Source organism: Coturnix japonica, chromosome 2 (genome assembly GCF_001577835.2).
Source record: "Coturnix japonica isolate 7356 chromosome 2, Coturnix japonica 2.1, whole genome shotgun sequence".
NCBI lineage: Eukaryota > Metazoa > Chordata > Aves > Galliformes > Phasianidae > Coturnix > Coturnix japonica.
In genome coordinates this window covers 88,239,822-88,267,595 of record NC_029517.1, presented here as the reverse complement: position 1 = coordinate 88,267,595, position 27,774 = coordinate 88,239,822, and the positions used below count along the sequence as shown (strand labels likewise).

The 27,774-nt window shown below is 38.1% G+C and overlaps 1 protein-coding gene across 7 annotated transcripts in view; it reads right to left on the bottom strand.

The window, feature by feature from the left end:
• PIEZO2 (piezo type mechanosensitive ion channel component 2) overlaps nucleotides 1–27,774 on the bottom strand; it is a 273,784-nt gene that overhangs the window by 61,829 nt on the left and 184,181 nt on the right. For 3 of the 7 annotated variants that reach the window (XM_032442629.1, XM_015855375.2, XM_032442630.1), the window contains exons 9-22: nucleotides 22,441–22,572; nucleotides 20,789–20,827; nucleotides 19,404–19,542; nucleotides 18,858–18,994; nucleotides 16,219–16,455; nucleotides 14,304–14,427; nucleotides 12,555–12,802; nucleotides 11,753–11,901; nucleotides 10,841–11,014; nucleotides 5,889–6,115; nucleotides 4,534–4,694; nucleotides 3,416–3,592; nucleotides 3,114–3,239; nucleotides 614–814 (exon numbers count right to left, since the gene is read on the bottom strand). In XM_032442629.1, coding sequence (XP_032298520.1) covers nucleotides 614–814; nucleotides 3,114–3,239; nucleotides 3,416–3,592; nucleotides 4,534–4,694; nucleotides 5,889–6,115; nucleotides 10,841–11,014; nucleotides 11,753–11,901; nucleotides 12,555–12,802; nucleotides 14,304–14,427; nucleotides 16,219–16,455; nucleotides 18,858–18,994; nucleotides 19,404–19,542; nucleotides 20,789–20,827; nucleotides 22,441–22,572 — 2,271 coding nt within the window. Of the gene's footprint in view, nucleotides 1–613; nucleotides 815–3,113; nucleotides 3,240–3,415; nucleotides 3,593–4,533; nucleotides 4,695–5,888; nucleotides 6,116–6,464; nucleotides 6,498–8,952; nucleotides 8,995–10,840; nucleotides 11,015–11,752; nucleotides 11,902–12,554; nucleotides 12,803–14,303; nucleotides 14,428–16,218; nucleotides 16,456–18,857; nucleotides 18,995–19,403; nucleotides 19,543–20,788; nucleotides 20,828–22,440; nucleotides 22,573–27,774 lie in introns of all 7 variants that reach the window. The other 4 variants (XM_032442625.1, XM_032442626.1, XM_032442628.1 and 1 more) reach the window with 4 other exon arrangements.

Here is a 27,774-nt window from a genome sequence, read left to right as displayed (position 1 = left end):
TGGCCTGCTACCCTCGGCTTTTTGCTCCTGCAGTTCCTAATTTCCTGTGTATTTGTTCATACAAGGGTATAGCTCAGTTCCATCCCTTGTTGCACCCATAATACCATTTGTCTGGTTAAGAAACGGCAAGCTAGGTCAATGAAAAACAAGTAGCAGAAGATGCAAGTTGAAAATCTCCACTAGCAGAGAGGTGGTAACTATTGCAAGATCTGACATGAGTGATAACTAAGAGGCATCCTGCTGGTAAGCACAGTTCAAACTAGTATTCAAAAGTAATACAATCTAGAGATTTGGAAAGACAGTCTATGGAAAAAAAAAAAAAAAAAGAAAAGAAAAAGAAAATAAAAGAAACAAATTAATTTTGTTATATATGCAGCATGCATATATAATTAACAAATTGTGCCTCCGGTGGTGCAGTGGTTAAGGACGCCACTTTGCAACACTGGAGGCCCGGGTTCAAATTCCCCCCTGTGGTGCAAGTGGTAGCAGTGCCGCTCTGCTGCACAGAGGCTCGAATCCCGGGGGTTGGACTTGATGATCTCTAAGGTCCCTTCCAACCCGCACAAGACTGTGATACTGTGATACTGTGATACTGTGATATATTACAATTTACCTCTAAACCAAACTTGTAGAAGAAGTAGTTTATGAAATACTTGACACAGTTTACCAGTCCATCATCCAGATGTGCTCTCGTAATATCATGGAAAATAGTTTTAGTTACAGGTGCAGTAAGGTTATTTCGACATCTGTAGTACTCTTGATGACGGTAAATTGTAACTTCAAAAGCCAGAATAGCCAGCATCAGTAAGTTATTCTACAGGAGATACAATCAGAAGGTTACTAAATAATAAACAAAACCACAAGACATTACAAAACTTTCTGATAATCATAAATCAACAAATACTAAAACAGATATTACCATTGAGAGCTTTTGCACTCCAAGATGCACTGGAACTTATTCTTAGCTACTGACATTGTAACAAAGTGAGGTTCCTATCACTTGCTGGATTTTATACTGAGATGCAGATGATGAGCTGTTCGTTAAAAAAAATACTATAATGAACACTAGCTGTAGAGAAGAAGTTACAATGCACTGACCTATCCATTTTCCCTCTCATGTTTTGTAGTTTCTATGAAGGAGAAGGAGATACAAGCACCCACAAATTCAGTTTCTGCTGTTCAGATGGCAAGCACTAGCTTTCTAAAACCACAACAACCTTCGGTACTGCAAACATATCATGGATACTCCTTCAAAAGAACAATTGGTTTAGCTGCCAGTCTTCATTCAGGCAGAGCTCCTGTTTTCTGTCATATTAGGAAAACTTGCCTTGTTTTTAATGTAAGAGAAATACTAACCAGCTTTACAAGTTGCTTAAAATCCAGAGAAAGCCTATCAAGGAAAACACAAATAAAGTTGAAGAGGCAATCTCTGGATATCTATTCACAGAGAAATATTTGGGACACAACAGTCCTAAGACAGGTTCCACTGATACTTTCAATTTATTTATTCATTTGTTTGTTTATTTTTAACAAGAATTTATTTCTTTTTGCCCTCCGTGGGCTTCTTGCTCTTGGAGGCAGATATACACAATCCACAATAGACAGGTTTCTCACTTCAACACAGACCTCTTGAATGTCTATTATTAAGGGGACATATCAGAAACACAGTGAGACTTGAAAGCTGGGGAATTCAGGTCTAGACCTGGACTGAATTTCTCTACACAAAGAATATATTTTTCTTGATAAGACACTGAACACCTTCCTAGAACAGCATGTAATCACAAAGCATTATCTGTTTATAAATGTAAAGCTCCTAGCATCAAGCCACTTCATCCTCCATGCAGAATTCTTGTGTCAGCCACTGATCTTCCCAAATATACTCTTAATTGATGTAAGTGCATGGCTATGGAAGTGAGAGGAAGAGGTGCTGCAAAGGGCATCTAGTGAGGACAGAGGAACGTACTAAACTGACTGCACTTTTTCAGAGGGCTGGAGTACCTCTCCTATGATGAAAAGCTGTGAAAGTTGGGATTGTTTAGCCTGGTGAACAGAAGGCTGCCCGAAGACCTCATTGTGGCCTTCCAGTACTTGGAAGATTACAAGCAGGAGGCAGACAAACTTTTTATGCAGGTAGATAGATAGTGAAAGGACAAAGGGGAATGGATTTATAGTGAAAGATGGGTGGTTTAGATGTTAGGAAGAAATTCTTCACTGGAGGCAGTGAGACGCTGGCACAGCTGTCCAGAGAAGCTGTGGTGCCCCATTCCTGGAGGTGCTCAAGGCGATGTTGAATGGGGCCCTGGGCAGCTGAGCTGCTGGGAGGCAGCTCTGCCCATGGCAGATGCTGAGACTGAGTGGGCTTTGAGGTTCCTTCCAATCCAAGCCATTGTGTGATTCTGTGATTCAAACAAAATTCATGGTCACAGGGAAGAAATGAGGAATAAATCCACTGTTAGATCAAAGCCTGTTGTTCAGTCAACAGACTTCTGACTACTTTAAATTGTGTATACAAGACTTTGGAGATTCCTTAAATCAAGAAATGACAGGCAATGTTTCCCCTGGGAAACGATACATTTTTATTGCAGTGTTTTTTAATCAAGATAGGAATAATAAAATACTGCTCTTATGCATTAGCTAAAGAGAAAAAGAAAAAAAAAATTACTGTCTGAATGAATTATTACCTTAACTCATTACAGTTTCTAAACTGTGGCTATAAGGAATAAGCACTTAAAAAAATTAACAGTTCATAACATACACTGTTACTTGAGGCAATTACTCCAATTAGACCCATCAGTCCTTTGGTAACTGAAAGCTGTGCACCTCTTCATTACTTTGAGCTCTTAAATATTACATTTCTTGGAGTGCATTTAACAGACAGTAGAGTCAGAAAGCCATAACATCTACATGCAGATTGTTGTAATTGGTACTGAACCCCATCTGGAAATGTCCTATGTAACAGAAATGCATTTCTGCTGTTTCTTCCAGTCTGCAATTCCCTAATGTCAGTGGCTTTCATTAATTGTGTGTTTGTGTGTGTGTGTGTGTGTGCGGCAGATGATATACTTCAAAGACAAATAAGAAGATATCTCAATGCAGATTATTAAAGAAGTTACCCTTAAGTATAACAGTAGGGGATAAGACTTTCTCAATCCAACCCATTCTGCAGGATCAACGGGACCGCTGTAGAGGACTGACGTTTTGAGTTCTTCTAAATCAACCTTTGTTTCATTTTCATTAGGCTAAAAAGAAAATACAATGGTTTATAAAAAATCTGATAAGGTCGCTTGGAACTGGAATGATAATCAACAATAATATAACAGGAGAACTGTGATTTTCAATACTTGACATGCTTCCTTTTGCTCTTCTTCATTGAAGAAAGCAGCAGTCAAACTTTTTAATGTACATTTGTACTCACCAATGTACAGTTACTGGAAAAAGTGCTGGGATCAATAGATGTGAGCTGGTACAACATTTTGCAGACAATAATCACACATGTCCAAACAGTGCAGATACTTGATGCCAATGGGCGAAACTGAGCATATGGCAAAGCAAGAGCCCAAGCAATTAAAAACACAAAGTTAAACAGAGACACCTGGAAACACAAAAACATGGTGGAGAGAAATTACATGAAGCAATGAGAGAACTGAGAGAGTCTGACTTTTTTCCATAGTAATTAAAATAAAATCATTGAAAACAAAAGGACATAGAGAAAATGAGAAAAATCCTGGAAAAATCACCACATTTACAACAATATTCACAGTAACACAGACACAATGTGGTAAGTGAAGAAGGGAAAATTAATATTTTAGCAAGAACGTTATCTCACACAGAGTATGAATGCTCTTAGACCCACAGCATTGCATACCCATCCAAGTAACAACAAAAGTCAAGTAAAAGGGATCAGATATTAATTCTGCTTTAGTTCATATGAAACATAGATGATGCAGATCTACGTGTATATGGAACTCATCTTCAAAGTCTTGACATTTTTTCCCCCAAAGATGTGAGTAAAAGAATTTTGATTTTGCTATTTAAGGACTTGTATCCTACTACTCTGTTCAAGAAATGGCTATATCAGATAGAGAACTCACACTGCCCACACTGAAGGCACAGCTAAAGATGATGCTCCTTATTTTTTTAAGATGCAGTTCCACGTTGCTGTTTCTTCAGCTTGAGATCTGATTTAAGTAATTTTTCTAGTTGCTCCTTACCAATCTTCTACATCCTCCATCCCTAGCTGATTGCCAGATACTACTTGTGTGCGGAAAGGAGAACTTCTTTTGGATCCAAAGAACTAAACTAAACCTTAATATCTGGGGAAAAAAGGGAGGAATGAGAATATCTGGGCAGTAAGACTATTTCTGCAAGATGCAAGACCAAGGCAGGTCCCCAGCAGCTGATAAGCCCAGCTGAATGCCTCAGCTTCAGTGAGATCTCTCACATGGTCTCTCCCTATGCTTGGGTATGTCACTATGCAGCAGATGTTGACAAGCCTCCACACGGGTACGATTTTGACAGCAGGTGTTTACTTGCCTCTTTTACAGTGACCCAGATGATGTAAGAGGAGACGATTTTGACGATATGCAGCTCCAAAAGCCACCACACAAAGACTTGCATCTTATGAAAGTACTCCAGGAATTTCAAAAACAGCACTGTAAGGCGGTCAATCACCAGATGCCACTTGTTTCTTAGGTCTGCAGAGATTTTCAGGCAGAACCATTTGGAGGAGAAAAACAGAAGGTCTTTGTGAAAAAGAATATTTCACCAGGGATCAACAAGCTTTCTACTTCTGCTCTTCTAAGCCTTAGAGTAAGACACAAAGGAGATTAAAGGTATGGTACAGTGGTTAGCTGAGACCAAACATGGCTGTGATCTACTCAGCTATGATGCTTTCTGTTCTAACCTACATTCATACGTAACCTAACTTCTCCATTTAAAAAATGTTGGTGGTGTCTGGATAGAAAACTTCCATCAGCCTCATACATATTAGCATAAAGAGTTTTCACACTGTATTAGGGATTTCAGAAGCATTTTTTAAATCTCAAGGAAGGTTTCATATGCCCCATGAACATCTCTGTGAGGGAAGATGTTCCAGACAGGAAAGAGAAATAGATGCAGCTGAGCTAAGCCAAATACAATGACATCTGGCTTTGACATAAATCTCTATTTATGTCCTATAAAAATTGACACAAACAACTAAATCTGTGGTAGGGTGATTTCCAGACACTACAGCCTCCTTGGGTGTTAAATGCCATTCCCTTGTTTTCACTCATGGCTCATAATCCTAGCAGAGATACGGAAATAATTCATGCTAGGGGTTCATGCTAGCACTATCAGTGATGACAACATCAGCATTACCAATGTCTGCCCTTAAGTGTTTTTATGTTCATCTGGCATCAATTACACATTCCATATTCAGAAGTGAAAAACATGACACTAATGTGCACATGAATAATGAAGCAAAGCCATTTGGAACTTCTGAAGTGAATTGTCTTGAAAGCACATGGTGTCAGAGATTAAAAATGTATTTATATAATCCTTATTTTACAGAGATTTCACTCTAAAGTAGATCTTACTATTTGTGGTAACTATTAACACAATCCAGAACACCTAGAAGAACTTGGTCTTGAAAGAGCGATATTTTTGTTTTCATTCTCTCAGAATCCTATGCAAATAGTACATTTTTTTTCCCTAGAACATGCAGCAGCCTGTTGAATAATTGACAAGGAGCCATCTGCTCAGTTCAGGCTGTTTTGGCAAAGATTCTACATAAAATCAGAAGGAAAAGGTGACAACTGAAGTGAGCAGGGAAAACCAAGCATGAACTATCTGTTACCACTGTTATCTAAGGCTAAAGGAAAACAAAATTTGTAAACTATGAAGCTTACCTGTAGTTTCTTCTTCCTCTGACTCATCATCTGCATCATCATCTTCCTTCTCCTCATCTTCCTCTTCTTCTTTTCCTTTTTCAGACCTCCCTTTCCCTCCCTCCCCATCAGGCTCTTCCATTCTTTTCTCACCAGCCTCTTTCAGCATTTTATCCTCTTCCTTTTCAGTGCTGGCTGTTAAATTCATCATAGTTATGTCAGGCAGGCTTCCATCTTGATGCACCAGTCTGTTGGTAAATAATAACATCTCAGCAAATTGAGCAGAAATGACATTGTAGTCTTGATCTTTTTCAAGGTGTATAATTAGAAAAAATAAACAAACTGTTCATGGAAAATGCCTTAGAAGTGGAAAAGTTAATGATTCTGGTACTTTCTTCAAACACACACTGCAAATTGAGTTGGAATATATTAGTAATTACATTTCACTCAGATACTAAAGGTTAGTTAGTAATGAGTGGTATTGACACTTAAACTTGACATTTTCCCCGCTGGAGAAAATGGTCAGAGTTTAAGATGTAGAAGCATGAAATGACATCGCTTAAGAGTAAACATTTCATGACTTCACAGGGGACTTACTCATTTTGGTGGTTTGGTAATTTTTTCTTGAGGCTGCTCAAAATAATTGGAACAGAAAGAAGAAGGGAGATGAGAACAGAGGGGTTACAGAAGAAGGTAATCGACAAATATGTCATGCTACACCACAAGTAATAAAGCATTCTCATAGTCCATCTGCAGGACTTTATGATGCCAAGAGCATGCCATCATGACATTCACAGGGCACTTCTATAAAGAAATATGGAGCTGAAGCACAGATGGAAAGGGGACAACCTATTTACACCAGCGCCAAACATGGTCAGAGCTGTCCAATGCCATAAATATCACTTAATATTTAGTTATGCTATATTGAAATTGCTATATTCAGCATATTTTCAAACACCTGTTAGATTGTTTCTGCACAACAGTAAGTTTAATATTTTATGCTATTATCTCAGGGCTCTGTTTTTCATGATGTAAAATTCTGGCACATTAGCCTATAGACTGAATTTTCTGCCAATTGTAACTGGGGTTTTTACAGTTCAAGATGCTAAAATCTAGATTTAGCCATCTAATCATTAAAAAAATAAGAGCACAGACTTAGCAGTTAATGAGAAAGTCAAACAAGCAGAAGTATTACTACAGTATTTGGGAGTTGCCATTTATGTATTTTGGAGATTTCAGTAGCTCAAATCAGAGATAAGCCATAGAAATTAGACTGAGATATGCTGAAGAAGTAACAACAAACTGGTAGCCAAAAAGAAGAAAATATAGCTTGAGAAGCTTAATGAAACAGTTAAGCATGAAAAAATCTCACTGATTAAATACAACGATTACAAAAATTCCATATCATGACCTAGGCTATCAGCCTGAGGGTTGATCTGAAAATCTCTTTTTCTCAGCAGTATATCCAGCTACAGAAAATAAAAAATCAGTATACATGTACCAACAGAAGAGTAATAAATAAAGAAGAGAAACTGAATGTCCATTTCAATTTCAATGTTATGGAGATCTGCAACTAATACTATTAATCAGAGTCCATTTTAAAGACGATATCCAATGAAATGAAAGTATCCCTGTAACAAGACCGATTTTGCACTGGTGCAGTTGCATGGCAATGAAATGTCATCCCAATTGACCATTGTGATGGAAAAGTCTACATTCACACTGGTGTAAATCAAGTTCTCACTAACTTACCTTAGTGTACACTGGGAAGGAACATAGGAATTCTACAGGATTTTGTATGGGAAGCCTAATCCTCCTCTTGCTCATATAACTCCCATTCGTATCCAGGAGATGATGGGGTTATAAAGAAGGGTACATGCAGTGTATACCTGATGAAGCTTCAATAGGAGCTTAATTTCTAGTATGTCAATCAGTGACATCAGTACACAGAAGCACAGGAGAGAGTGCTCAGGAGATCTAAGTCTAGATAAAAAGCCCTATCCATATTAAAGAGTCTACCTGAAATCTTCTTTCCTAAACCTCCCTGTTTATTCCTAGTGTTGTTATTGCTAGCATTAGGTATCAAAGCGATTTCACTCTGAGAGTTTGCCACTGCAGGCATATCAGTGTCCACTCCACCCTCTCTGACCCCAGTGCCCTACTTTTACTCAGACATGTCGCATTGCTGTGGGTCTCCTGGCGGTTCAGTGAACTGTGGTTGACCCTTATGACCACCACCAGGCCCAACCCTCAGCCTTGCACTGCCAACTCCCCAGAGCTGAAAGCCCACCCAGTCTTGCCTCCTGGTCAGGCCCTTCTGCTCCCAGCTTGTCAGCTTCCAACAAACCACCTGCCCTTGCCACTTCCAACATTTCTTGCTACACAGTCTTCCTCAGGCTAAAAATATTGCATAAATCCTCCCATTCTCAAAGCTAATTATACTGAAGACCACATTTACTCCAGCCAAATATTCTGAAAGATATCTTCTTTATGGAACTGTTTTTGAGATATAAAAGGATAACTATTATAACAACGTGGACTTTTATAGTTTGGATCCTGTGGTGCCCAACTTGGTTCTACAGATTAACAGCCGTAGCATGCAGTGGTTTCAGCATACTGAAAATAAACATGTATTGAACATTTAATTAACTTGACACCCCAAATCACTTTCTGAAGTCCTTGTGAGGTGGACAAGGATGTGCGTTTGTGTGTGAGTTCTAATGCGTGCACATGCAGGCATGCATCATTCCATGCACAGACAAAGGGTAGGAAAACGAGCCTCCTCAACCAAGACTATTGTCTGCAGCCAATTTCAAATAGCACCAATTAATCCTGTGTTAAGACATGGGCAAAGTTTGAGAGAAGAATCCCAACTGGGAGATGAACTCACAACATATAAATATGGAGGAAGTGAATTAGTTGCTTCGTCAGCTCTAGAAGACTACAATACCCAAACAATATTATCTCTTTGTTTACTTCAGAGTATGGTGCAGCAAGAACATATTTTATTTGAAGGCAATTAAGAAGTTACAAACAAGGAACAGTATATCTTTTTTTAAAGAAAAGAAAAGTTTGAAGTACCCACCTATTTATTATTAGATAAACACGGCCATTGACTTTGGCATGGCTATGAGGTGGGAGATGAAACCACAGAAATGTAAGAGATGACAGTGGTAAATGAATTAGAAAGAGAGAAAAGGAAACTGTTAAATGGGAATGAACACACTTTCCTGTTTACCAAGAGACACATTGTCATGACAGAACAGTCTGAAAGTTTATTGCATTCCATGCAGTGAAAAGTCTGTGAAGACTGTAAATGTAATACCCCTGCATTTAGATTGTATGCTCTTTCAGTTAGACCTGAGTGCTCCTTTCAAAGACCCTCAAAATGTGAGGACAGCCTCCACTGCTTCAACTCAAGAAAGTCACAGATAACTCAGCACATTTTTTAAAAACAGATCTTTTGCTTCTGTTTATTTCCATTAGTTAGTTATTTCTCTTTAAAGGCGACTCTAATGAAGCAATGTACCATAGAAATTAACCTCTCTCATAACCTTTATCTCCACTACATCACAATTCATAAAGTTAAATTTCTTTTTCTCTTTTGCAATAGAAGCAACATTAAAGCACAGAAGGGTAAGCCAGTTTTTGAGTGAAAGCAGGTGTTTTCGAATTTTATACTGATATTTTCTTTTTTTTTTTTTTTTTTTTTTTTTTTTTTTTTTTTTCCTGCTCCCAACAAGACATTGGTAACATTCAGTGACTTTAAAATCAGTGTTTCATCATTCAAGAACAGGGTGATGTTTGTTACAGTGATTTTCTTCACACCAGCACTTGGAGAACAGTGACTAAAATTTTTGCTATCTTTCATGCATATTAGATTTGCAAGTAGTGGTTTCACAAGCAGGAAGTGCTGTACCATGATGAGACCATCTAAGTCCTGTGGCCATCTCAGGTTTTGTTTCCCATTTTATGCCTATTGGATCACTACTCATAGGAGATGGAAGCTTTTTCTGTGTTAGCCAGCACAGTGTAAAATGTTTAGGCTACAACAGAGCTTGTGCAGTTATTTCACAGCATCGCACACTTCACCAGTTATCATAGTCCAGGAAAAGCCCATTTCAGCCTTATTCATACAAGCACAGCTGAGTTACTCATCACTGGACAGGTAAATACTTTAAAAATTGTGTCAAAATGAATTGCCTCTTGAAAGAATTAAAAAAGAGGTGCTGCATAGAGTATAGTATGAAACCATTTCTCTCTTTTGTACTCCTAGAGTAGGATCCTAGGACTTATTTTTTTATGTAGGGGAACATTTAAGATTTAGACATAGTAAAATTCTAAAGAAAGTGAGGTCCCAGTATCATGAAAAAACTCAAGTGAAATTTTTGATGAGAATACTAAGCATCTCTGAGCATAGCCTCACTACTATAACCAAGGGTCAGGACTCTAAAGAGCAATCACAGGCTTGGGACATTTCAGTTTATGACATTCAACTTTACAAAAATGCCTGATTGTCCAATGCGTACACGGTATTTGCCAAAAATCTCCATTTGGCTTTCGAAAAGGACAATAAAAAACTGAAGTGATCCAAATTAAAATCCATAATTTCTTTCACTGACAGGACTTAGAAAAAGGCATACATAGCAATTAACCATCTACCTCCCACAAAAGGTGAAAACCAACAAGATAAATGCACAAGTATCAGTGTATTTGAAAATGCATCTCTAAATGAGAAATCTTTGACAAGTAGTGGAAAGTCGGGGAAGACAGATACTTTGGTTGTGGCGTATATAGCAAAGTGCTGGTTGCTAAGGGATGCTTATTTATTATTATTTTTCTTCCTTTCTTTTTAACTCACATAGTTACAACAAAAGCAAATAACATCTAACAAAAAAGTGTGCATTACAAAACAGTCAGAAATAGCATTTTCATACAGAGAATGAATAGGTCAATTAACTTAGTTTCTTTACCTGTAAATAGTATTGTCCTGTTTGCTGGTTACAGCTTTTAAATCAGTGAGCTGGAGGAAACGGTCATGGAAATAGTGGAGGTGTAAGATACACGCCAGTAGGAAGGAGGTGGGGATAAAGATGCGAGTGAATAGTTCAGCCACAGAAAATCTTTTTAAACCAAGGTCTGCTAGTCTGGAAAAAAAAAAAAATAATAACCCGCTAAGTCATTTGTTCACACCAAAATCTTTTCCATGTCATGAGACAGTGGTGCAAATCATTTAATAATAAATGAGGAAGTAAGAGCTGGTATTTCTTATGTTGCTTTTAGATCTTTAAATTTTCCTAAACAAGAAAATTTTATAATGCAGATGTTTTGTATTGGGCTTTAGTAATTGTAGAAAGATACTGTAAATGTACAGAACCAAATGAATCAGTTCTGCTACAATTCTCTTTACAAGAACCAGGTGGATTGTCTCTGACTGAGAGTTCTGCATCAGAAGTCCGCTTATATTGTATAAAATTTCTTACAGAAACTCTGTTGAGGAACTCCCAAAACATCATGAGGAGGAAAAAACACTAGCAGGAATACTGGTCCATCTTTGTCATCTCCAGGCACCCTGCTAATTTGCCCTGTATCTCCCTGGATATTGCTCCTATGGTCAAAGACGTCGTGAGAAGTACTGGTGCAGCAGTGGGAAGACTAAGAAAACCCTGGCAACAGATAGGGGAAAATATGACTCTCAGAACCCTTCTTGTGCCCTTTTTCTCCTCTTTTGCTACTCCAATAAATCAATGGCTTCAGAGCTGAGTGCTTAGTCATCTATGTCTAAGGATGGTTTCACAATGTTTTTTCAATACAAGAAGGAAGAGTGCTTCCAGAGCACACCAGAAACAGAAGTCCAAGGGAAAAAATGAAATGAAAACACTTACTTGTTTTCATCCAGGCCTGTCATATTTTTCCACAACCCAGGGAATGACTCAAACTGGTATGTGTAGATGAAGATAAGTACCAACATCGTGTAAACAACAACTGACATCCAAAAGTATTTCAGAATCTTTCTCCACCATTCGTAGTGCACCTGAAAATCACACACTGAGGAATTTAAAAGAAGCTGAAGGCAAAGACACTGATAAAAACACTGACAAAGCTGTACTGGAAATAAACATTAAGAGTACTACTCTTCATTGCTGACCTGAAGTAAATAGCAGACACGGAACTTGGTGATGAAGTTCTCAGTCCTGGCACATGTGCCACTAATTACAGAGTTCTGTGTATAAAATGTCTGCTGGGACATGGACAAACACGAAGGCCAGGGACAGATACTGTCATTCTATTTCATAGCCTTTAGGTAATGAAGGTGCAGAAGGAGAGGGATTCCGTGATCCATGTGTGTGGAAGCCGTGTGAACCAGCCATCACAAGAACTGGTGCTCATGTGGGATGTGCATAGGTCCAAAACTTTCCCATATTGTTTCCACAGTTCTCAGTGATGTGTAGTGGAGTCTCACCAAGTAGGGAGGTCAGATGCGTTACCTAACAGCACCTAATTTATATCTACTTCACCTGTCATTCAAAGTAGAATCAACCCTTTCAAATAATCTTATTGCTATTATGCTGTATCTAACTAAAGAACAAACACACTGTTAATAATAACATTCAAGCTCCCTTACTACAAAGTTAAAAGTACAATTGCATTCAAGATCAAAATTCAGTTCAAACAGTTCTCACTTACCTGATAGAGGGCCACACAGAACAGGAATAGTACCATATAGATGATTTTGTACATGACAATTCTACCCTCAAAGCTGACAAAGAAGAACATGCCTCCACAGACGTAAATCCAGTACTTGATGAACATAGCCATCACCAGCTTCCCCAGAACTTTCATAATATCCTGTTCATCATCATCATCATCTTCCTGCTCCTCCTCTACTTCCTCCTCTTCATCTGCCACTTCTCCCTCTTGCAACTCTCCCTCTTCTGCAAATACACAGAGTCGCATTTGACTTCTATCTTAGGGACCTTAGTAAGAATTGAAATGGATGGAAGTAGATCCTCTATACACAACACAGAAACTTATACACAATATTCACAACAGACTGTATTTCTGAATCATCATCAAGCCTCCAAGCAAATGAAAGCACTTTATCATCATATGAGCCCCAGTCTGCTCCTAGAGCCATACAGCATACTAGTCTATACCTTGACACCACTCCTCACTTCATCTGATATGCAGGCAGCTGTAGCAGAATGTGAGATCCTAAAGATTGTATAATGGGTATCAGTGAAAACACTACTTATAGCAGAAACCTGGACAAGAGACATTTTAAACTGGAAAACAAAGAAACCACTAGTACCACCAGAAAACCTCACTTCTTGAGTTTAAAGGGATAAATGTCCTTAAGAGAATACTGTGGCTTCCTTCAAAAACCACAAGCAAGAAAAAGCATTAACACAATACCAAACAAGCTTAAAAAATATATGTGCTGCACTAACATCGTCTACTGCGCTTTTTTTTCTTTCTTTCAGAGAAACTACCGCTTTTCTTGTGGCTTCTACTATACCTAAACTACTGCAGAAAAGACCAACCGCTTTTCTTGTGGCTTCTACTATACCTAAACTACTGCAGAAAAGACCAACTGCTTTTGCCTTGTGAAGGGGTCAGAGTTTCCCAGTTACTCAGCCTGGGTTGCTTGTGGAGGAAAAGTTAGGTGTTCCCCCATTAGCAGGCACACATGAACAAGTATCTGGATAACAGGAAAATATACATGCTTATTTTCTCATTTGAATCTGTAGTTTAATTTCTGATTTTGCACAAGTTTTTACACGCATGCTCAGCTCACAAGGATTTAGCAATTGCTTTTTCTTATGTAAACTTTTATCCTCCTGTGGTTAATTATTTTTTCCTATGTAAACTTCTATCCTCCTGTGGTTAAACTCCTACCACATTTTGTCTTTTAGTTTGGGACACAGTTTGAGTTTGGGACACAGCAATAAACTGATTCTTGGAAAGTTCCACAGCATTTTTCAAATGAGTCACTGTATTTAGCAGTTCAACAGTAAGGAGAATTCTTATTTTATTTGATTTTCTGAAGTTCAAAACTGTTTGAGTTTTATATCTGCTGAGAGATAGTTACGCATGGATTTTGTTATATTGTGCTTAACTAGTAACAGGTATCTGCACAAACCTGAAAATGAGCTTTACTGCGAGAGTGACAGAGCACTGAAACAGATGGAAGAGAGATGTGGCCGCATCTCCTTCTATGGTGATATTCAAAGACATATCTGGATGCCTGCCTGTATCACCTACTGTAAGGAACCTGATTTAGCAGGGGGGTTGGACTAGATCTCCAGAGATCCCTCCCAACCCCTAAGATACTATGATTCTATAATCCATCTAATTGATTTCTGCATTAAGAAACACAGTATTTTGAACTTCTATTATGACTGAAGGACTCCAATAAAATGGATGTAGCTTTACCTTTTTCTTCATCTTCTTCACTTCCAACTTTGACCTCAGATAAAGTAGCTTCTTTTAGCTGAAGTGCTTTCTGTTCAGTGAGATGTTGCCTAAGCAGTAGCCAGAAAGTAATCGTGAAAAGAATCTGCAAACAAAAATCAAAACAGAAACAACAGGCTAATTGTATAACCTATCTTCTGCTAATGCAAACACATCTTAATAAATTTTGCATGATTTTGCTTTCTCTTTCTATCAGAAAATGGCAATGTGTCAAAGCACACCTTTCTGCAAGTAATCTAAGAAAGTCTGCATTAAAACTAGCATTGCTTTATTTGCACTTTTCCATTAACTTTTCACTCTGACTCTTTCCTTAAATATATTTACCCATATGGTTCTGTTCTACCTTCTTCTTCAGCAGGGCCACCCAAAGTAGGGAGCCCAGGCCCCCACCCATCCAGGTGATCTTCAAGGAGGAGATCCCACTGACACCCTGCTGGAGTAAGGAATGGACCAGAGGGACTCAGGGGGCTCTGCCCACCTCAACCTTTGTGTAATTCTGAAATTTACACTAACCATTAAAAAAAAAAATAATAAAAAAATAGGCATAATGTGTTAGTTTCTTGTGTGTGGCCAAATCCTCATATTTGCACAACAGCTTCCTTTCTTAACAGTATCTAGTTTTAGATATTTGACTGTATAGCTAATAAACATATGTCAAAGGCACTAATGAATTCAAACAGTTCAAACTTCCTAGAGATTTACAAAGCTATTTACACTGGAACTTGCAGAAACCCTTGAGCTTTTGCTCTCTTACTAAACCATTCCAACCTTTATAGGAGAAATAATACAGTATTCACTATTTTTCATATGCATTAAAGACCAATAAATGGCTATGCAAAGGGCACTGCCAAAAAGGAAGATCATTTGCTGAACAACTGTGTATTATAACTAGGAGGCATGAGGAAAGCAATTCACTTAGCTCAAGGGGAACACTGCCAACTAGCTCTATGCTCTCAGATGCCCTCTAGGGTACTCCACAAAACAACTTCCTATTGATGCATATTCTCTCCCTCAAAAGCACACCTGCCAAATACAGTGTCTTTTGTAGTGTATTCAAGACATCAAAGGAACAAATCTATCATCTATCATGCACTGAGGTCAACATACTGTTATTTTTGTCATGAATTCCAACTCATTCCGTTTCAGGTGTGATAGTAAGGAATTAAAGCTCAGTCGCAGCCACATACTGCTGCTTGTGCCAAATCATGAAGAAGTAAGTAGTGCTGACAATTGCAGTGACACCACAATTCTAGTTGCCAGCATATTCCAAGACAGGCCTGACATTAGAATCACAATACGCCTATTTAATCACAAGTACTGAGGCTGACTCTTTTTCAAGGCTTCATATTGTCTTTGCTCTGTTCCCATTGCAAACAGTGGATGTTTTGCCAGTGACTACACAGGTTTTGGTAGCCAGAAGCATTCACATGCAACATTAATGCGGAAGGATTCTGAAGCAGCTGAGACTCTGTGATCTCATCTACAAGAGGTGAGACTTAGGAGGATAAAAATTAATCTAACAAATCAGATTACAACTTTTTCAGATCCATTTTATAAAGCCAAATTTTTTATCCACTAACAATGCTCCACTAAATCATCAAGAAAATCCACATATATGTCTGAAAAACTTGTTTTGGCATTAGCTGAGTAAGTAGATTTCTCCACAGTGTTTTTTACTACTCATCTTTATTGTAAAACTGTTACTGAACATGACTATGTCAAATGCAAAGGATATGCTCTTAAAATGTCAAGCAATCTACTGTTTTTTTTTTTTTTTTTTTTTTTTTTTTTTTTGGTTTTTTTTTTTTTTTTGGTTTTTTTTTGGCACAATTTGTTCTGTGGTTTCATAAAAATCTCATCTGCTTGTAATACCTACCTTTGATGCCAACTCTCCAGGTTCCTTTCTTTCTAAAAAACCTGATACTTGAGGAAGCTCATCATTCTTGAGCTCAATACTCCATATATATTGTAATATTAGCAGTAAATTTCCGTAGAAAACCATGAATGGTGAACTGATCATAGCATATTTCCTTCGGTCTCGAATCATCCACAGTGTGCAAGACCAGATCAACAGCACAAAAGTCAGCCAGCTGTGATACGTGATACTCCATGCCTATGGAAAGAAGAAGGAGGGAAAAAATGTCCATAGATTCATTCAGGAACAACACTGTGACAAATTGCCAGTTACACTTAACTTATGCTTCCCTGCTTGATACACGTTTTCACATTCATGAGACTCTCAGCCATATTTATCTGCTAGTGGGCCAGCTACAATAAACTCCTTGGAGAACATGCTGAAAATTGATTGTTAAGAAGTACAGCTGAGAGCTAACCCTTCTTTATGCATTAGTTGCACAGCTGTAAGGACTGTGAGCAGGTTCACTGCTTATCATTGCTCAAAACAAACAGAGATAGATAGCTTTGGGGCACACAAGACCTTTTTGCTAAACAGTGTTCAGTGTAGCAGCAGTAAAATATGTCTCCATACCTGCCTGCATTTAAGGCCTTGAATGGACTTACAGAATCATGCAGACTCCAAATTGTTTTAACTTCTGTGGAATCTCTTTAAAATGGAAAGCAGTGGTAAGGCACACAGCTTGCCTTAAGAACATTTAGTCTATGCTAATCATGTTATGTTGCCTCCTGTACTCACAATGATATAATGTTTTAAATTGTTTGCAGAGAACAGTTTCTGAAAACTACTCGATAAAACACTTGGGGGAAATGATTGTTTTTTGAAGTGTTTTTTGCTAGCACTGTTATTGATTTAGGACTAAATTCAGCTATATGCTGGTATTACTGTCAATAAAATATTTTAAATTCTGTTTCTATTTAAAGGGAAAGTATTAAACATTAAGAACATTTCAGTCAGTCTAGTTCATCCTACTTGGAAATGATGTCTTTTAGAAGTATATGAATCACAGAACCACACACAGCATCACAAAGATTGGAAAAGACATACAAGATCATCCAGTCCAACCATTCACTCATCACCAATAGTTCTCACTAAACCATGTCCCTCAACACAGCGTCCAAACATTCTCTGAACATCTCCAGGGTTCCACTACCTCCCTGGGCAGCCCATTGCACTGCCTGACCTCTCTGCCAGAGAAGTAATATTTCCTAACATCCAGCCTGAATCTCCCCTGGAGCAGCTTGAAGCCATTCCCTCTAGTCGTGTCACCAATTACATGAGAGAAGAGGCCAACCCCCAGCTCACTACAGCCTCCCTTCAGGAAGTTATAGAGAGCAATAAGGTCTCCCCTGAGCCTCCTCTTCTCCAATCTGAACATTCCCAGCTCCTTCAGCCTCTCCTCATAAGGCCTGTGCTCCAGACCCCTCAACAGCTTTGTTGCCTTTCTTTGAACACACTCCAGGGCCTCAATGTCTTTCTTGCAGGTAGGGGCCCAAAACTGGACGCAGTACTCGAGGTGCTGAGTACAGGGGGACAAACACTTCCTTGTTCCTGCTAGCAACACTGTTTCTGATGCCATTGGTCTTCTTGGCCACCTGGGCACACATCTGCCTCATGTTCAGCTGAGCATCAATCAATATCCCCAGGTCCATTTCTTCTGTACAGTCTTCCAGCCACTCTGCCCCAAGTCTGTAGTGCTGCCTGGAGTTGTTGCAGCTGAAGCACAGGACACAGCATTTGGTCCTGTTGAACCTCATCCCATTGGCTTCAGCCCAGCTCTCCAGCCTGTCCAGATCCCTCTGTAGAGCCTCTCTACCCCCAGGCGGGTCAACACTTCCAGCCAACTTGGTGTCATCTGCTAACTTACTGAGGGTGCACTCAATGCCCTCATCCTGGTCATCAATAAAGACACTGAAGAGGACAGACCACAGCACGAACCCCTGTAGAACACCACCTGTGACTTGGTCTATATGACAAAAAGCAGCCAAACTAATTTATTTTACCTTTTTTTTTTTTTAATTTTTTTTTTTAATTTTTTTTTTAATGCACTATTAGGCCAGGAATCTTTAATGTTGATTTCATCACAGTGGAAACCTTTCTAAAATAGTAATAGTAAAAGCAGTATAGGGAATATAGGCATACATCTAATCATTACAGTGTAAATTTGCCACAGTGCAGCTCAGGGTACATGCATCAAGTGAGCTTAAAAGCAAATAATGAAATGAAAAATTAGGGAAGTAAGGAATATAAAAGCAAAACCTATGATAGTGACAAAGTTATATTTGCCTTGAGACCTTCCTGTGACAATAAAAGGTATATATATTTATTTATTTTAAAAAGAGCAATCAGTTGCATTTTTCAGTCTGAAATAGGAACTATGTTTTTAAACACTGCCCCACTGCAAACTCTGTATCAAGCTAGGAATTATTCATGAATAACCTATAGCAAACCCAAAATGTTACAGACAATGTATTGATATTTTCTAACCACGATGCAAACATTTACTGAAAAACAACAGATGAGATTACTGTTAGGAAAACATCAAGGAAACACATTTATTCATAAACCATCAGCATTATTCATTTATTGCCAATACTTACCATCATAGCTATCAAAGCACAAATGTAACTTTGCTTCATGATAAATTGGAAAACAGAGACCAGGGCATGCAATTTAACATTTTCTTTTTCCTCCTGAGTAACTTCTTCCTCCTCCTCTACCTCTTCCTCTTCCTTTTCTAAGTAGAAAGAGAAAATCTTATTTGCAACTCATGCTGGTCTAAAAGTAGTATGAGTACTGTCTTCAGGTAAGTAAAGCCAGACTGATTTTACTTGCAGTCACTCAGATAGCTCTTCTACATGTTAGCAAGCTCAAGATAGGAGCCATAAAAAATTATGTTTGAGCACAGTAAAACAACACAAAACATGCAATCATTGTGTTGGAGACCAAGTATTTTAGATAGTACGTGTCTACAGCCCTGTTCACAATACTGCCAAGTGGTAAGCAGTTGTTAAATAACAGTTATTAAAACTTCAGCAGGTCAAGAAGTTTACTGAAGCAAAAATAAATGTAAGAAGCAGTGAACTGAGATAAAGAACAAGAAAATCTGGAAATAAGAGTAATTCCCAGGCAATTCTTTTCACTACCTGACATGTCATCCGAGGGCTCCCATTTGTACTGTGGTGTTGAGTACATGTCTGCTTTGGCTGGACCATTCTCTAGTGGCAGTGTGGGGTGGATGGTGTGATAGTCAGCAGGGTTCCCGTTCACTGTTACCAGCAGAACCTGCCAGAAGATGGGACAGAAGCACTGCATTTAGGGCAGCCCTTATGAGAACAAAACTCCTGTGCTTCTTTAGTGTTGGACTGCCAACACTACAGCAACAGTAAAGGAGCCTAACTAATAACTTTTTTGGCTCCTTCCAAAGAAAGTGATACATTACGGCCATGCCACATGCAAAAGTAGCGCATAGAAGCTTCTCAAATTATTTTTGGTAGCTTTTCATGCAACATCAACAGATTTTAGCAAGCTATAAAATACTGCTGCATTTTGAACTTCTGCAAATATGTTCTTTAGAAGATTTAAAGTTTTTTTCAAATTCCCTAAGGCGTCACTTCAGTGTGCATAAGAGCAATCTGAAAAGGCATTAAAGTGTGGACACACAAGCAAAAGCGATCATGTTAAATGGCTATTTACATGCTCTTGGCCTGTCCCACCTATAAAATTAAATGGAAAGAAAAAAAATGTGTAAAGTTAACACATCCACAGCTGGGGAAGCCTAAGGCCAACTGCATGGCTCAGCACACAAACAGTAACTCAGTGAGTTCATGTTCCAGTACCCTGATGGTAGAAACTATGCACAGGTATGTGTGGGCTGATTCAGGCTCTCTCATTCAGACCAGTTACATTTAAGTCTGATCTGCAGTTACACAGTCTAAAAGGCTGTGGAGCACATTTAGATTTGGTTGTAGATGCTCTCAAAGTTCATCTGCATCTCTCTGTATGCTGAACAGAGCCGATGTTTCTGCGTTAGGATTGCAATAGGAGTTAAGACAAATAATGACCTACTGTTGGCTCAAGCAGAGATTTTAATTTTTTTTTAAAGTTAAACTCAAGTACTATCAGTCACTCTAAAAAGAGCTCAGCATTTCAACATGATTGAAAGAATAGGGCAAAGAAGTTAAATTAAGTCTCAAGATGGTTTGCATTAGAAAGCATATATTGAGATTGTATTTAAACCCAGTGAAATAACAAAGATCTTTTGCCAGTTGAACAAGTTGAACTACTACAAGAAGTGTAATTTCAAATGATCCATTCTAATGCTAATTAGTAGTTTCTCAGTGTAATCGTTAAGGAAGTAGAAGACAATTATATTTGGGAGAATCAAGGTTACAGGGTAAAACACAGGCTAACCAAAATAGAGAAGTTTTAATGTGCCAGCTGAGTGTGTATTTACATATATAAGTATAATATCTGTATTCACCCAGGTTAAAAACAATTACGAAATTACAAAGACTAGCAGTATACTAACATCCGATGGCTTGTATTCATCTTGGGTCATTGACAGAAGCTGCAAAAAGCAATGCAAGGACAAATTATTAAAGAAGCATGGCTCAAGCATTAATAAGTTATTTTTTGAATACAGGCATGCATATTTGCTGACTTTTGCAGAACATTTACATTAAGGAATTCAGGAAGAATTCTCCAAAAGTCAGTAGAATTGTACACTATACTCCATAAAATGGTATTTAGTGTACTAAAGCCATTGACATATCTTTACTGCATGTTTTCGTGAATTCTGAACAAAAAACCGAGACTTGCAGTGAAATTTTAGGTATTAGCTCAAAGAATTAATCAGTATTACGTAATACTGATTAACTGCTTTCTAATGTCTTTCTAATGATCCCTGTTTTATTTGATCATTAGAATTACTCTATAAAACTACATTCCATGTAATGTTTACATAAATATATGATGTGACACCTAGAATTACAATTGATAGCAATTTTATTTTCCTCAAGTAGAACTATTTTTCACTGAACAAAAATCATTGGCTTTATCCTGAACAATAGACGCTGAGTGAATGTGAGAACATGAGGTAACATCTGCAATTCTGATGTGTCAAAAACAAGTGCACTAAAGGATCAAAAGCTACATACAACAGTTTTACCTTTTTTAAAAATATCTTTCACTGTAGTCAGTAAGAAACTTTCACGGGAAAAAAAACCCCACACAAAACAACAGAACAAAAAACTGCACCTTTGAAATTCTTTTAAAAGCCCCAAATTCCTCTTTCTGTACCACTTTTTGGTTACTCCATGTTTGTTCGCAAAAGATTTTCAGTAATATTTTTAATGCCTTCTCTAGCTTTTCTGTAGTAGCTGTGGAGTATATTGGTATTTTGTAGGGAAAAATTAAAACTTCAGAGATAAAAAGGGAGATAGCTGAATGTTAGAACCTAGGAACTGCTGTGTTTCTCTCTCTTCTTTCTTTCTTTTTTTTTTTTTTTTTTTTTTTCTCCTTAGGGTGGGCTCAGTTCATTCATTTGCTAGTTTGTTTACCATTGCTATTATTATGATGCAATTTTGGGGAACTTAAGTCTACATGGCTTAACAGAGTATTTATATAAAATAAATTTATTTGCACCTGGTCAAATGAAATATTGCATTGGAGCTGCTCAGGATTGATGATAGAAATCTGTAGCTTTCTAGAAGCTTTAACAGCAACTGCCTTCCCTACCATGCCATAAACATCCAACAAGGGCACCAGTATGCCTGAAGGAAGATAAGCTAGTAGTTCCTCTTTATTGATGTGAATGGTAATTAGAAGTTACAAGGCAGATCAGATGTTTACATAAGCTTTGGGAATTTCTAGCTTTTCTTCATAAAGATAGTGGCCTGTTGACAAAGGACTTGCCCTAAACTTCTTCACTGTGAAAGTGAAAATCAAAGAATGTGTCGTTTTACTTCCTCAGACTGGCTCTTATTTTTGTTTTATTAATTTTCACAGAGTGAATTCCATACTCTGCCACACAGACTTGATATTTTAACTTATTCCTATAGTGACACGGTTCTTACTAGTGACCTAGCTGATGCTGCTTCCATTAATTTCAAAGTAATTTCAATAAAACTGTTATGGTTTTAATTACATTTAATGCAGATACCCTTCCCCTTGCAGCCTTACTTTTCTCTCATCAGTTGTATAGTGGCTTGCATACCACAGACTGCGTCTTCTCTCTGCTGTCATTGGAATTGGGCTGCAGGGTATTTCTTTGTCATCTTCTCTGCTCTCAGATTTCTCTTCATCAGGTATCTGCTAAAGAATGCAAACAACAAGACTAGTTAGAAATTTCCAAACAAAAACCTATCTCAAGAGAGTTATATTTTCCCCTAACTGATGTTCCTTCTCAACATATCTTTGAAATATCTATTACTATTTAATGCACAGATGGATGACTTTGACTGAGATGACATTTTCAAAAATGATGACAGAGCTTTTCTATAACTGCTAGTCCATCAATGTCAGGATGTCTCCCAGTGGCTACAATACATCAGAATTACACAAACTTCCACATCTTACCTTAGTATACAGTCATATCATAAGCTATTACAGAGATGTTTACTTTTCAAAACAGTGTATTGAAAGAAAGTTAACCCTTCTCAACTACATACATAAGTGAAAAGACAATTCTCCTTCATCAAATAGATGAGGAATTGAAAATACAAGATCAAAATCTTTTCAGGGTATCTAACTATTTAACCTAACTCAGCAATCCATGTCTCAATACATGACAATGTTTTCAGTGCTGGTCCTCCATCTAGGTTTGTCTTGGCTTGCTTCTGATTCAAGTCATAGATACTTACATGTGCATTCATTCTCACATGAAAAACTAAAAGGTGACTGGAAAGAGCCTACATGAATTTACCACAAGTAAAGCATGCTTGACCAACCTGATTGCTTTTTATGCAGAAATAACTTAGTGGATGAAAGACAAGCTTCAATTATTAAGTCATTTGATACTGTCCTATATCATCCTTGCTGACAAACTGGTAAGATACCTATTGATCAGGTGGATCTCAATATGGATGAAGAACTGGCTAAACTGTCTTGTTCAAAATCAGAATGGTAATCAGTTAAGAGTGTAGTTCCTCAGGGACTGACACTGTATCTGGTAGAATTCACTATCATCAAAACCACCTGGATGATGGGATTGAATGTACCCATACTTGTTTTCCTGTTGGCAAAAAGTGCTGTATTACTAAGCATATTACTAAGCACACAGGATTGATTCTAGTAAGAAACAAAAAGGGCTTTAGTGGGGTTCTACATTCCAGTTGAACTTACTGAAGCCCAAGAAAATCTTAAGTACCAGATTTAAAGAATTACTAAATTATGCTTTCTCTCTTCATGATCTCCACTAGTATTAGTCATTTAAAGTACCGAGCCAAAACCTCACACAGTTGTAAGACTTGTTGCTTAAAACCATGCCTACTCAGCTTCATAAGGCCATCTCTAATGAGAAAGTACACAATCACTTTTGCAACCTAAAACCCAGGGCCAAGTCTCACTTTATAGAGTTTAATAGGACTTAAGTGCAAAAGCTCTGCTGAGCTGCATTAATTTTAATAGTATTATTCTGAACTTGTTATCTACAAAATAACTGGCTAAGTCAACTAATTGTCACACTACATTTCGATCTAAAGAAATGGTTTGTGAGGATTTTTCTCCTGCCTGTTTTCAACATCTGCTCTCATACTTGTTTTACTTAAATCCTGCTTACTTCCAACAAAGACGTATAGTATGACATAAAAGCTAGTTTTCAGAGGAACTTGGTGTCTCAAAGGTAGGGTCTCAAATTAAGCTTTTTATGGGAACTAGCTTGTGGTAAGGGATCACTTTGCTTTTGCAAAATCAGTTGATGCATTAGAATAAATCAGGAAGCCGGGAAGAGGACTGCAAAGTTACCCATGGGAACAGAACATCTAAACATCCTAGCTGGTCTTGAAACTCTTCATTCCAGTCTTAACACTAAGGTCCTATTTTTTAAATCTTGACTTAGATAAACAGTGGTTATTAATTTGGTTTTACTTCTCAGACACAGTGGAAGCAAAATTCAGATATGATTGTGTATTTATATTTGATTGCAAAAGGGCATTCCTAGCCAAAGTATAAGAAGAAATATACAGACTTTGTGCTTAAAATACTTATGGCTGCCATTTAAATCTTTAATGTAAGTATGAGCCATAAAGAACTGTTTATCAACAGCATTTAGTTTGGCACAGGGATGACCAAAACAATACCAAAAGGCCTGAGACGTAGATAGTCATTTTAATAACATATTTTTAGCCTAAGATACTATAAGGAGCGATGGGGAATTTTGTTTAACCTTTATTAGAAGAAGAAAAGTTAGAAAACATGGGATTAGTCATAGAATCATAGAATGGGTTGAAAAGGACCATAATGATCATCCAGTTTCAACCCCTCTGCTGCATGCAGGGTTGCCAAACTCAGACCAGGCTGCCCAGAGCCACATCCAGCCTGGCCTTGAATGCCTCCAGGGATGGGGCATCCACAATCTCCTTGGGCAACCTGTTCCAGTGCGCCACCACCCTCTGTGTGAAAAACTTCCTTCTAATCTCTAACCTAAACCTCTCCTGCCTCAGTTTAAAACCACTATCCACACTCATAAACATCTGTTCTCCCTCCTGTTTATATGATCCCTTCAAGTAATGGAAGGCCACACTGAGGTCTCCCCAGAGTGTCCTCTTTTCCAGGCTAAACAAGCCTAGTTCCCTCAACTTCTCCTCATAGGAGAGACGTTCCAGCCCTCTGATCATCTTAGTGGCCCTCCTCTGGGTCTGCTCTAAAAGCTCCATGTCCTTCCCGTACCGTGGGCCCCAGTACTCCAGATGGGGCCTCACAAGGGCTGAGTAGAGGGGGAGATCACCTCCCTTTCTTTGCTGGCCACTCATTTATAATGCAGTCCAGAACACAGATGGCCTTCCAGGCTGCAAGTGCACACTGTTGGCTCATGTCCAGCTTCTCATCCACCAGGACCCCCAAAGTCATATGGCTACAACTCGTGGGAGTCCTTTGACTTGTCTAAATCTTCCAGTTCTTCCACTACTTGACCAACTCTCAAACTCCTCTTAATTCAGACAATCCTAAAAAGTTCTTTTATAAAAGGACGCTCCATAAAAATGCTTGAACTCTGTTGAATTCTATACTATTCTTTACCACTGAACAGATAAAATGAATGGGCCTTATTCATAAACTCAGTCCTGCAAGTAACAAATACAAGTTGAAATCCCCAGAGGCAGATCTATCTATAATTTGCAGAGGTAGAATTTCACAAGTCTCAAATTTAGAGCAAATTAGGATCCAAAATAGCAGGCTTAAGAAAAGGAGAACCTCTACTGACCTCCAAAGACATTCTGCAGAAGTAAGATCCATACAGAATACCACACAGACACACCATACAATCTGTGTGTCATACACACTGTGCATTGACAGACTATGGTGCACACACAAAAGGCCTTCACTTTGAAATTCAAGATTTGAAGTGAGCATTGTTCTTGTAAAATTGTTGATCAGCAGCAGGATTCAGAAAGAATCTCCAGAGCACACCTCAGATAGACCTCTTATTGAAATTCAGTAGGAGTTTTATTTTTAGGAGGACCTCAAGATACAGCTCATGCAAGAAGGATAAAACGCCAGGTCTACATGTCCTAAATTCCACATTTTAGAATCTAGTGCTCCTGCGTTACCTTTAGCTTTCGTATGCTTTGTGATTTTATGATTTTTGGTTATTGGTATTCCATATCATAACATTATGTAGTGCACTGGGAGTTAAAGAATTAATGCTCCTGTTCTGGGTACATGTCCTAGAAGAGAAGAAGAACTACATACCCCAGAGGACTTTGCATTCAGAGAGGAGATAACAACCCTGGCAAGGTCACGAGACCATGCTTTCCTCCCTTCTGCTTGTTCCGAGCACACATCTTGCCTCAGCATTTGAGTAAGACCTTCAGCTTTCACACAATCTCTCATTATATTTAATTTATTAGCTCCAATTCTAATTGTATTTTATTATATTGTATTATAGTGTGTTATCTTGCATTCTGATATCTTGTTTAGTTTGTTTTTTCCTCAGATCATTGCCACTGCTTTGCTTTGGGGCCTATCTCTCTACCCTTTCTCCCTTATCCCTTTCTGGGGTATAGATCTGCAGGTCCCTCCACCCTGCTAGCCACTGAACTGGGCTGAAACAGCCCATAAACTATTGACAGTATGTCTTTTTTGACTGAGTTAGTATTCCATTATACCTAATCTAGCATACATGATTTGTTCAAAGCAAGTTTTGTTCAAGAGGTTCTTCCGAACAACATTTGTTACTGTACTTTACAGCAATTTACAGAGAGTAACTGTTTTACATTAAACAGCACATAACATATTGTCATTGTCTTCTGTGAATAAGCAGGCTAGTGATGAGGTCCTAAATCCAGAGTACTTTGAAATCACTGGAGGGTGAAGGAGGATGATACACCTGTAGTCTGCAATGAATCAATTGCGCCATATGTTCTTCACATATCAAAATTTTGTTCAATGAAAGCTGAAATAAAATTATTTCTGCATTTAAGCAATTGACAACAGTGACTAGCAGGAGAAAATCAGAAAGAGAACAATAAATTCCAGATCAAAAGCTTCAGTAAAGGAAAATCAAAATGCATATGGACAAAAATTGGCATAAGAAGCATGTTAAAAGTAGTAAGTTTTGCAAATCTCATTATTTATTTCCTTTCAATGACAAATACTTGCAGCACTGTACTACCTGCCTCAGAAATAAGCTTAACTTATAGGTTTTAACTTTTTCTTTCTAATCAATCAAGAGTTTTCCTTTTCAAACATCCATTTCTCTTTGCAGGGAGAATCATTTCCTAAGCATCTGAAGCTTCCTTGGGGGGGCGGGAGAGGGAGAGCGAGGCAAGATTTTGTACTACCTTTCATGTAGCCATGCTTTTGAGAAACATTATCTGTCATTAAACTACTCTCTTCTTATATTTACTCACTCTAATTTAATTGCTTGGAAATCTCTTCTAAATCAACTTATTTCCAGTTCTCAGAGACTGATTTTAGTGTCTCATGGTAATATCCATCCTATTCAATCAGAGACTGATTTTAGTGTTTCATGGTAATATTCATCCTATTCAACATGAGTTGTCTAAATGAAGTATGTGCAAGGAAGTTCACTATAGTTTCTCTTTGGTCCATGGAGTAACGTTCAGGATTCTCACCATCCTGTGTCAGGACAATTCCTCTCCACAGAAAAAGTACAGTAATCGACTTAGACCAATTACCAAACTTTAAAATGGTGAAAGTTGGATGAATGGAGCCTAAGGACTGGAAATAAATTCCCAGAGATTCAGAAATCACACAGTTCCCTCTAACTGCATTTCACATGTGGTTACTCCTCACGTTCTTGTGATTTTATTATGAAGCTTGCAAGATATAAAGTAT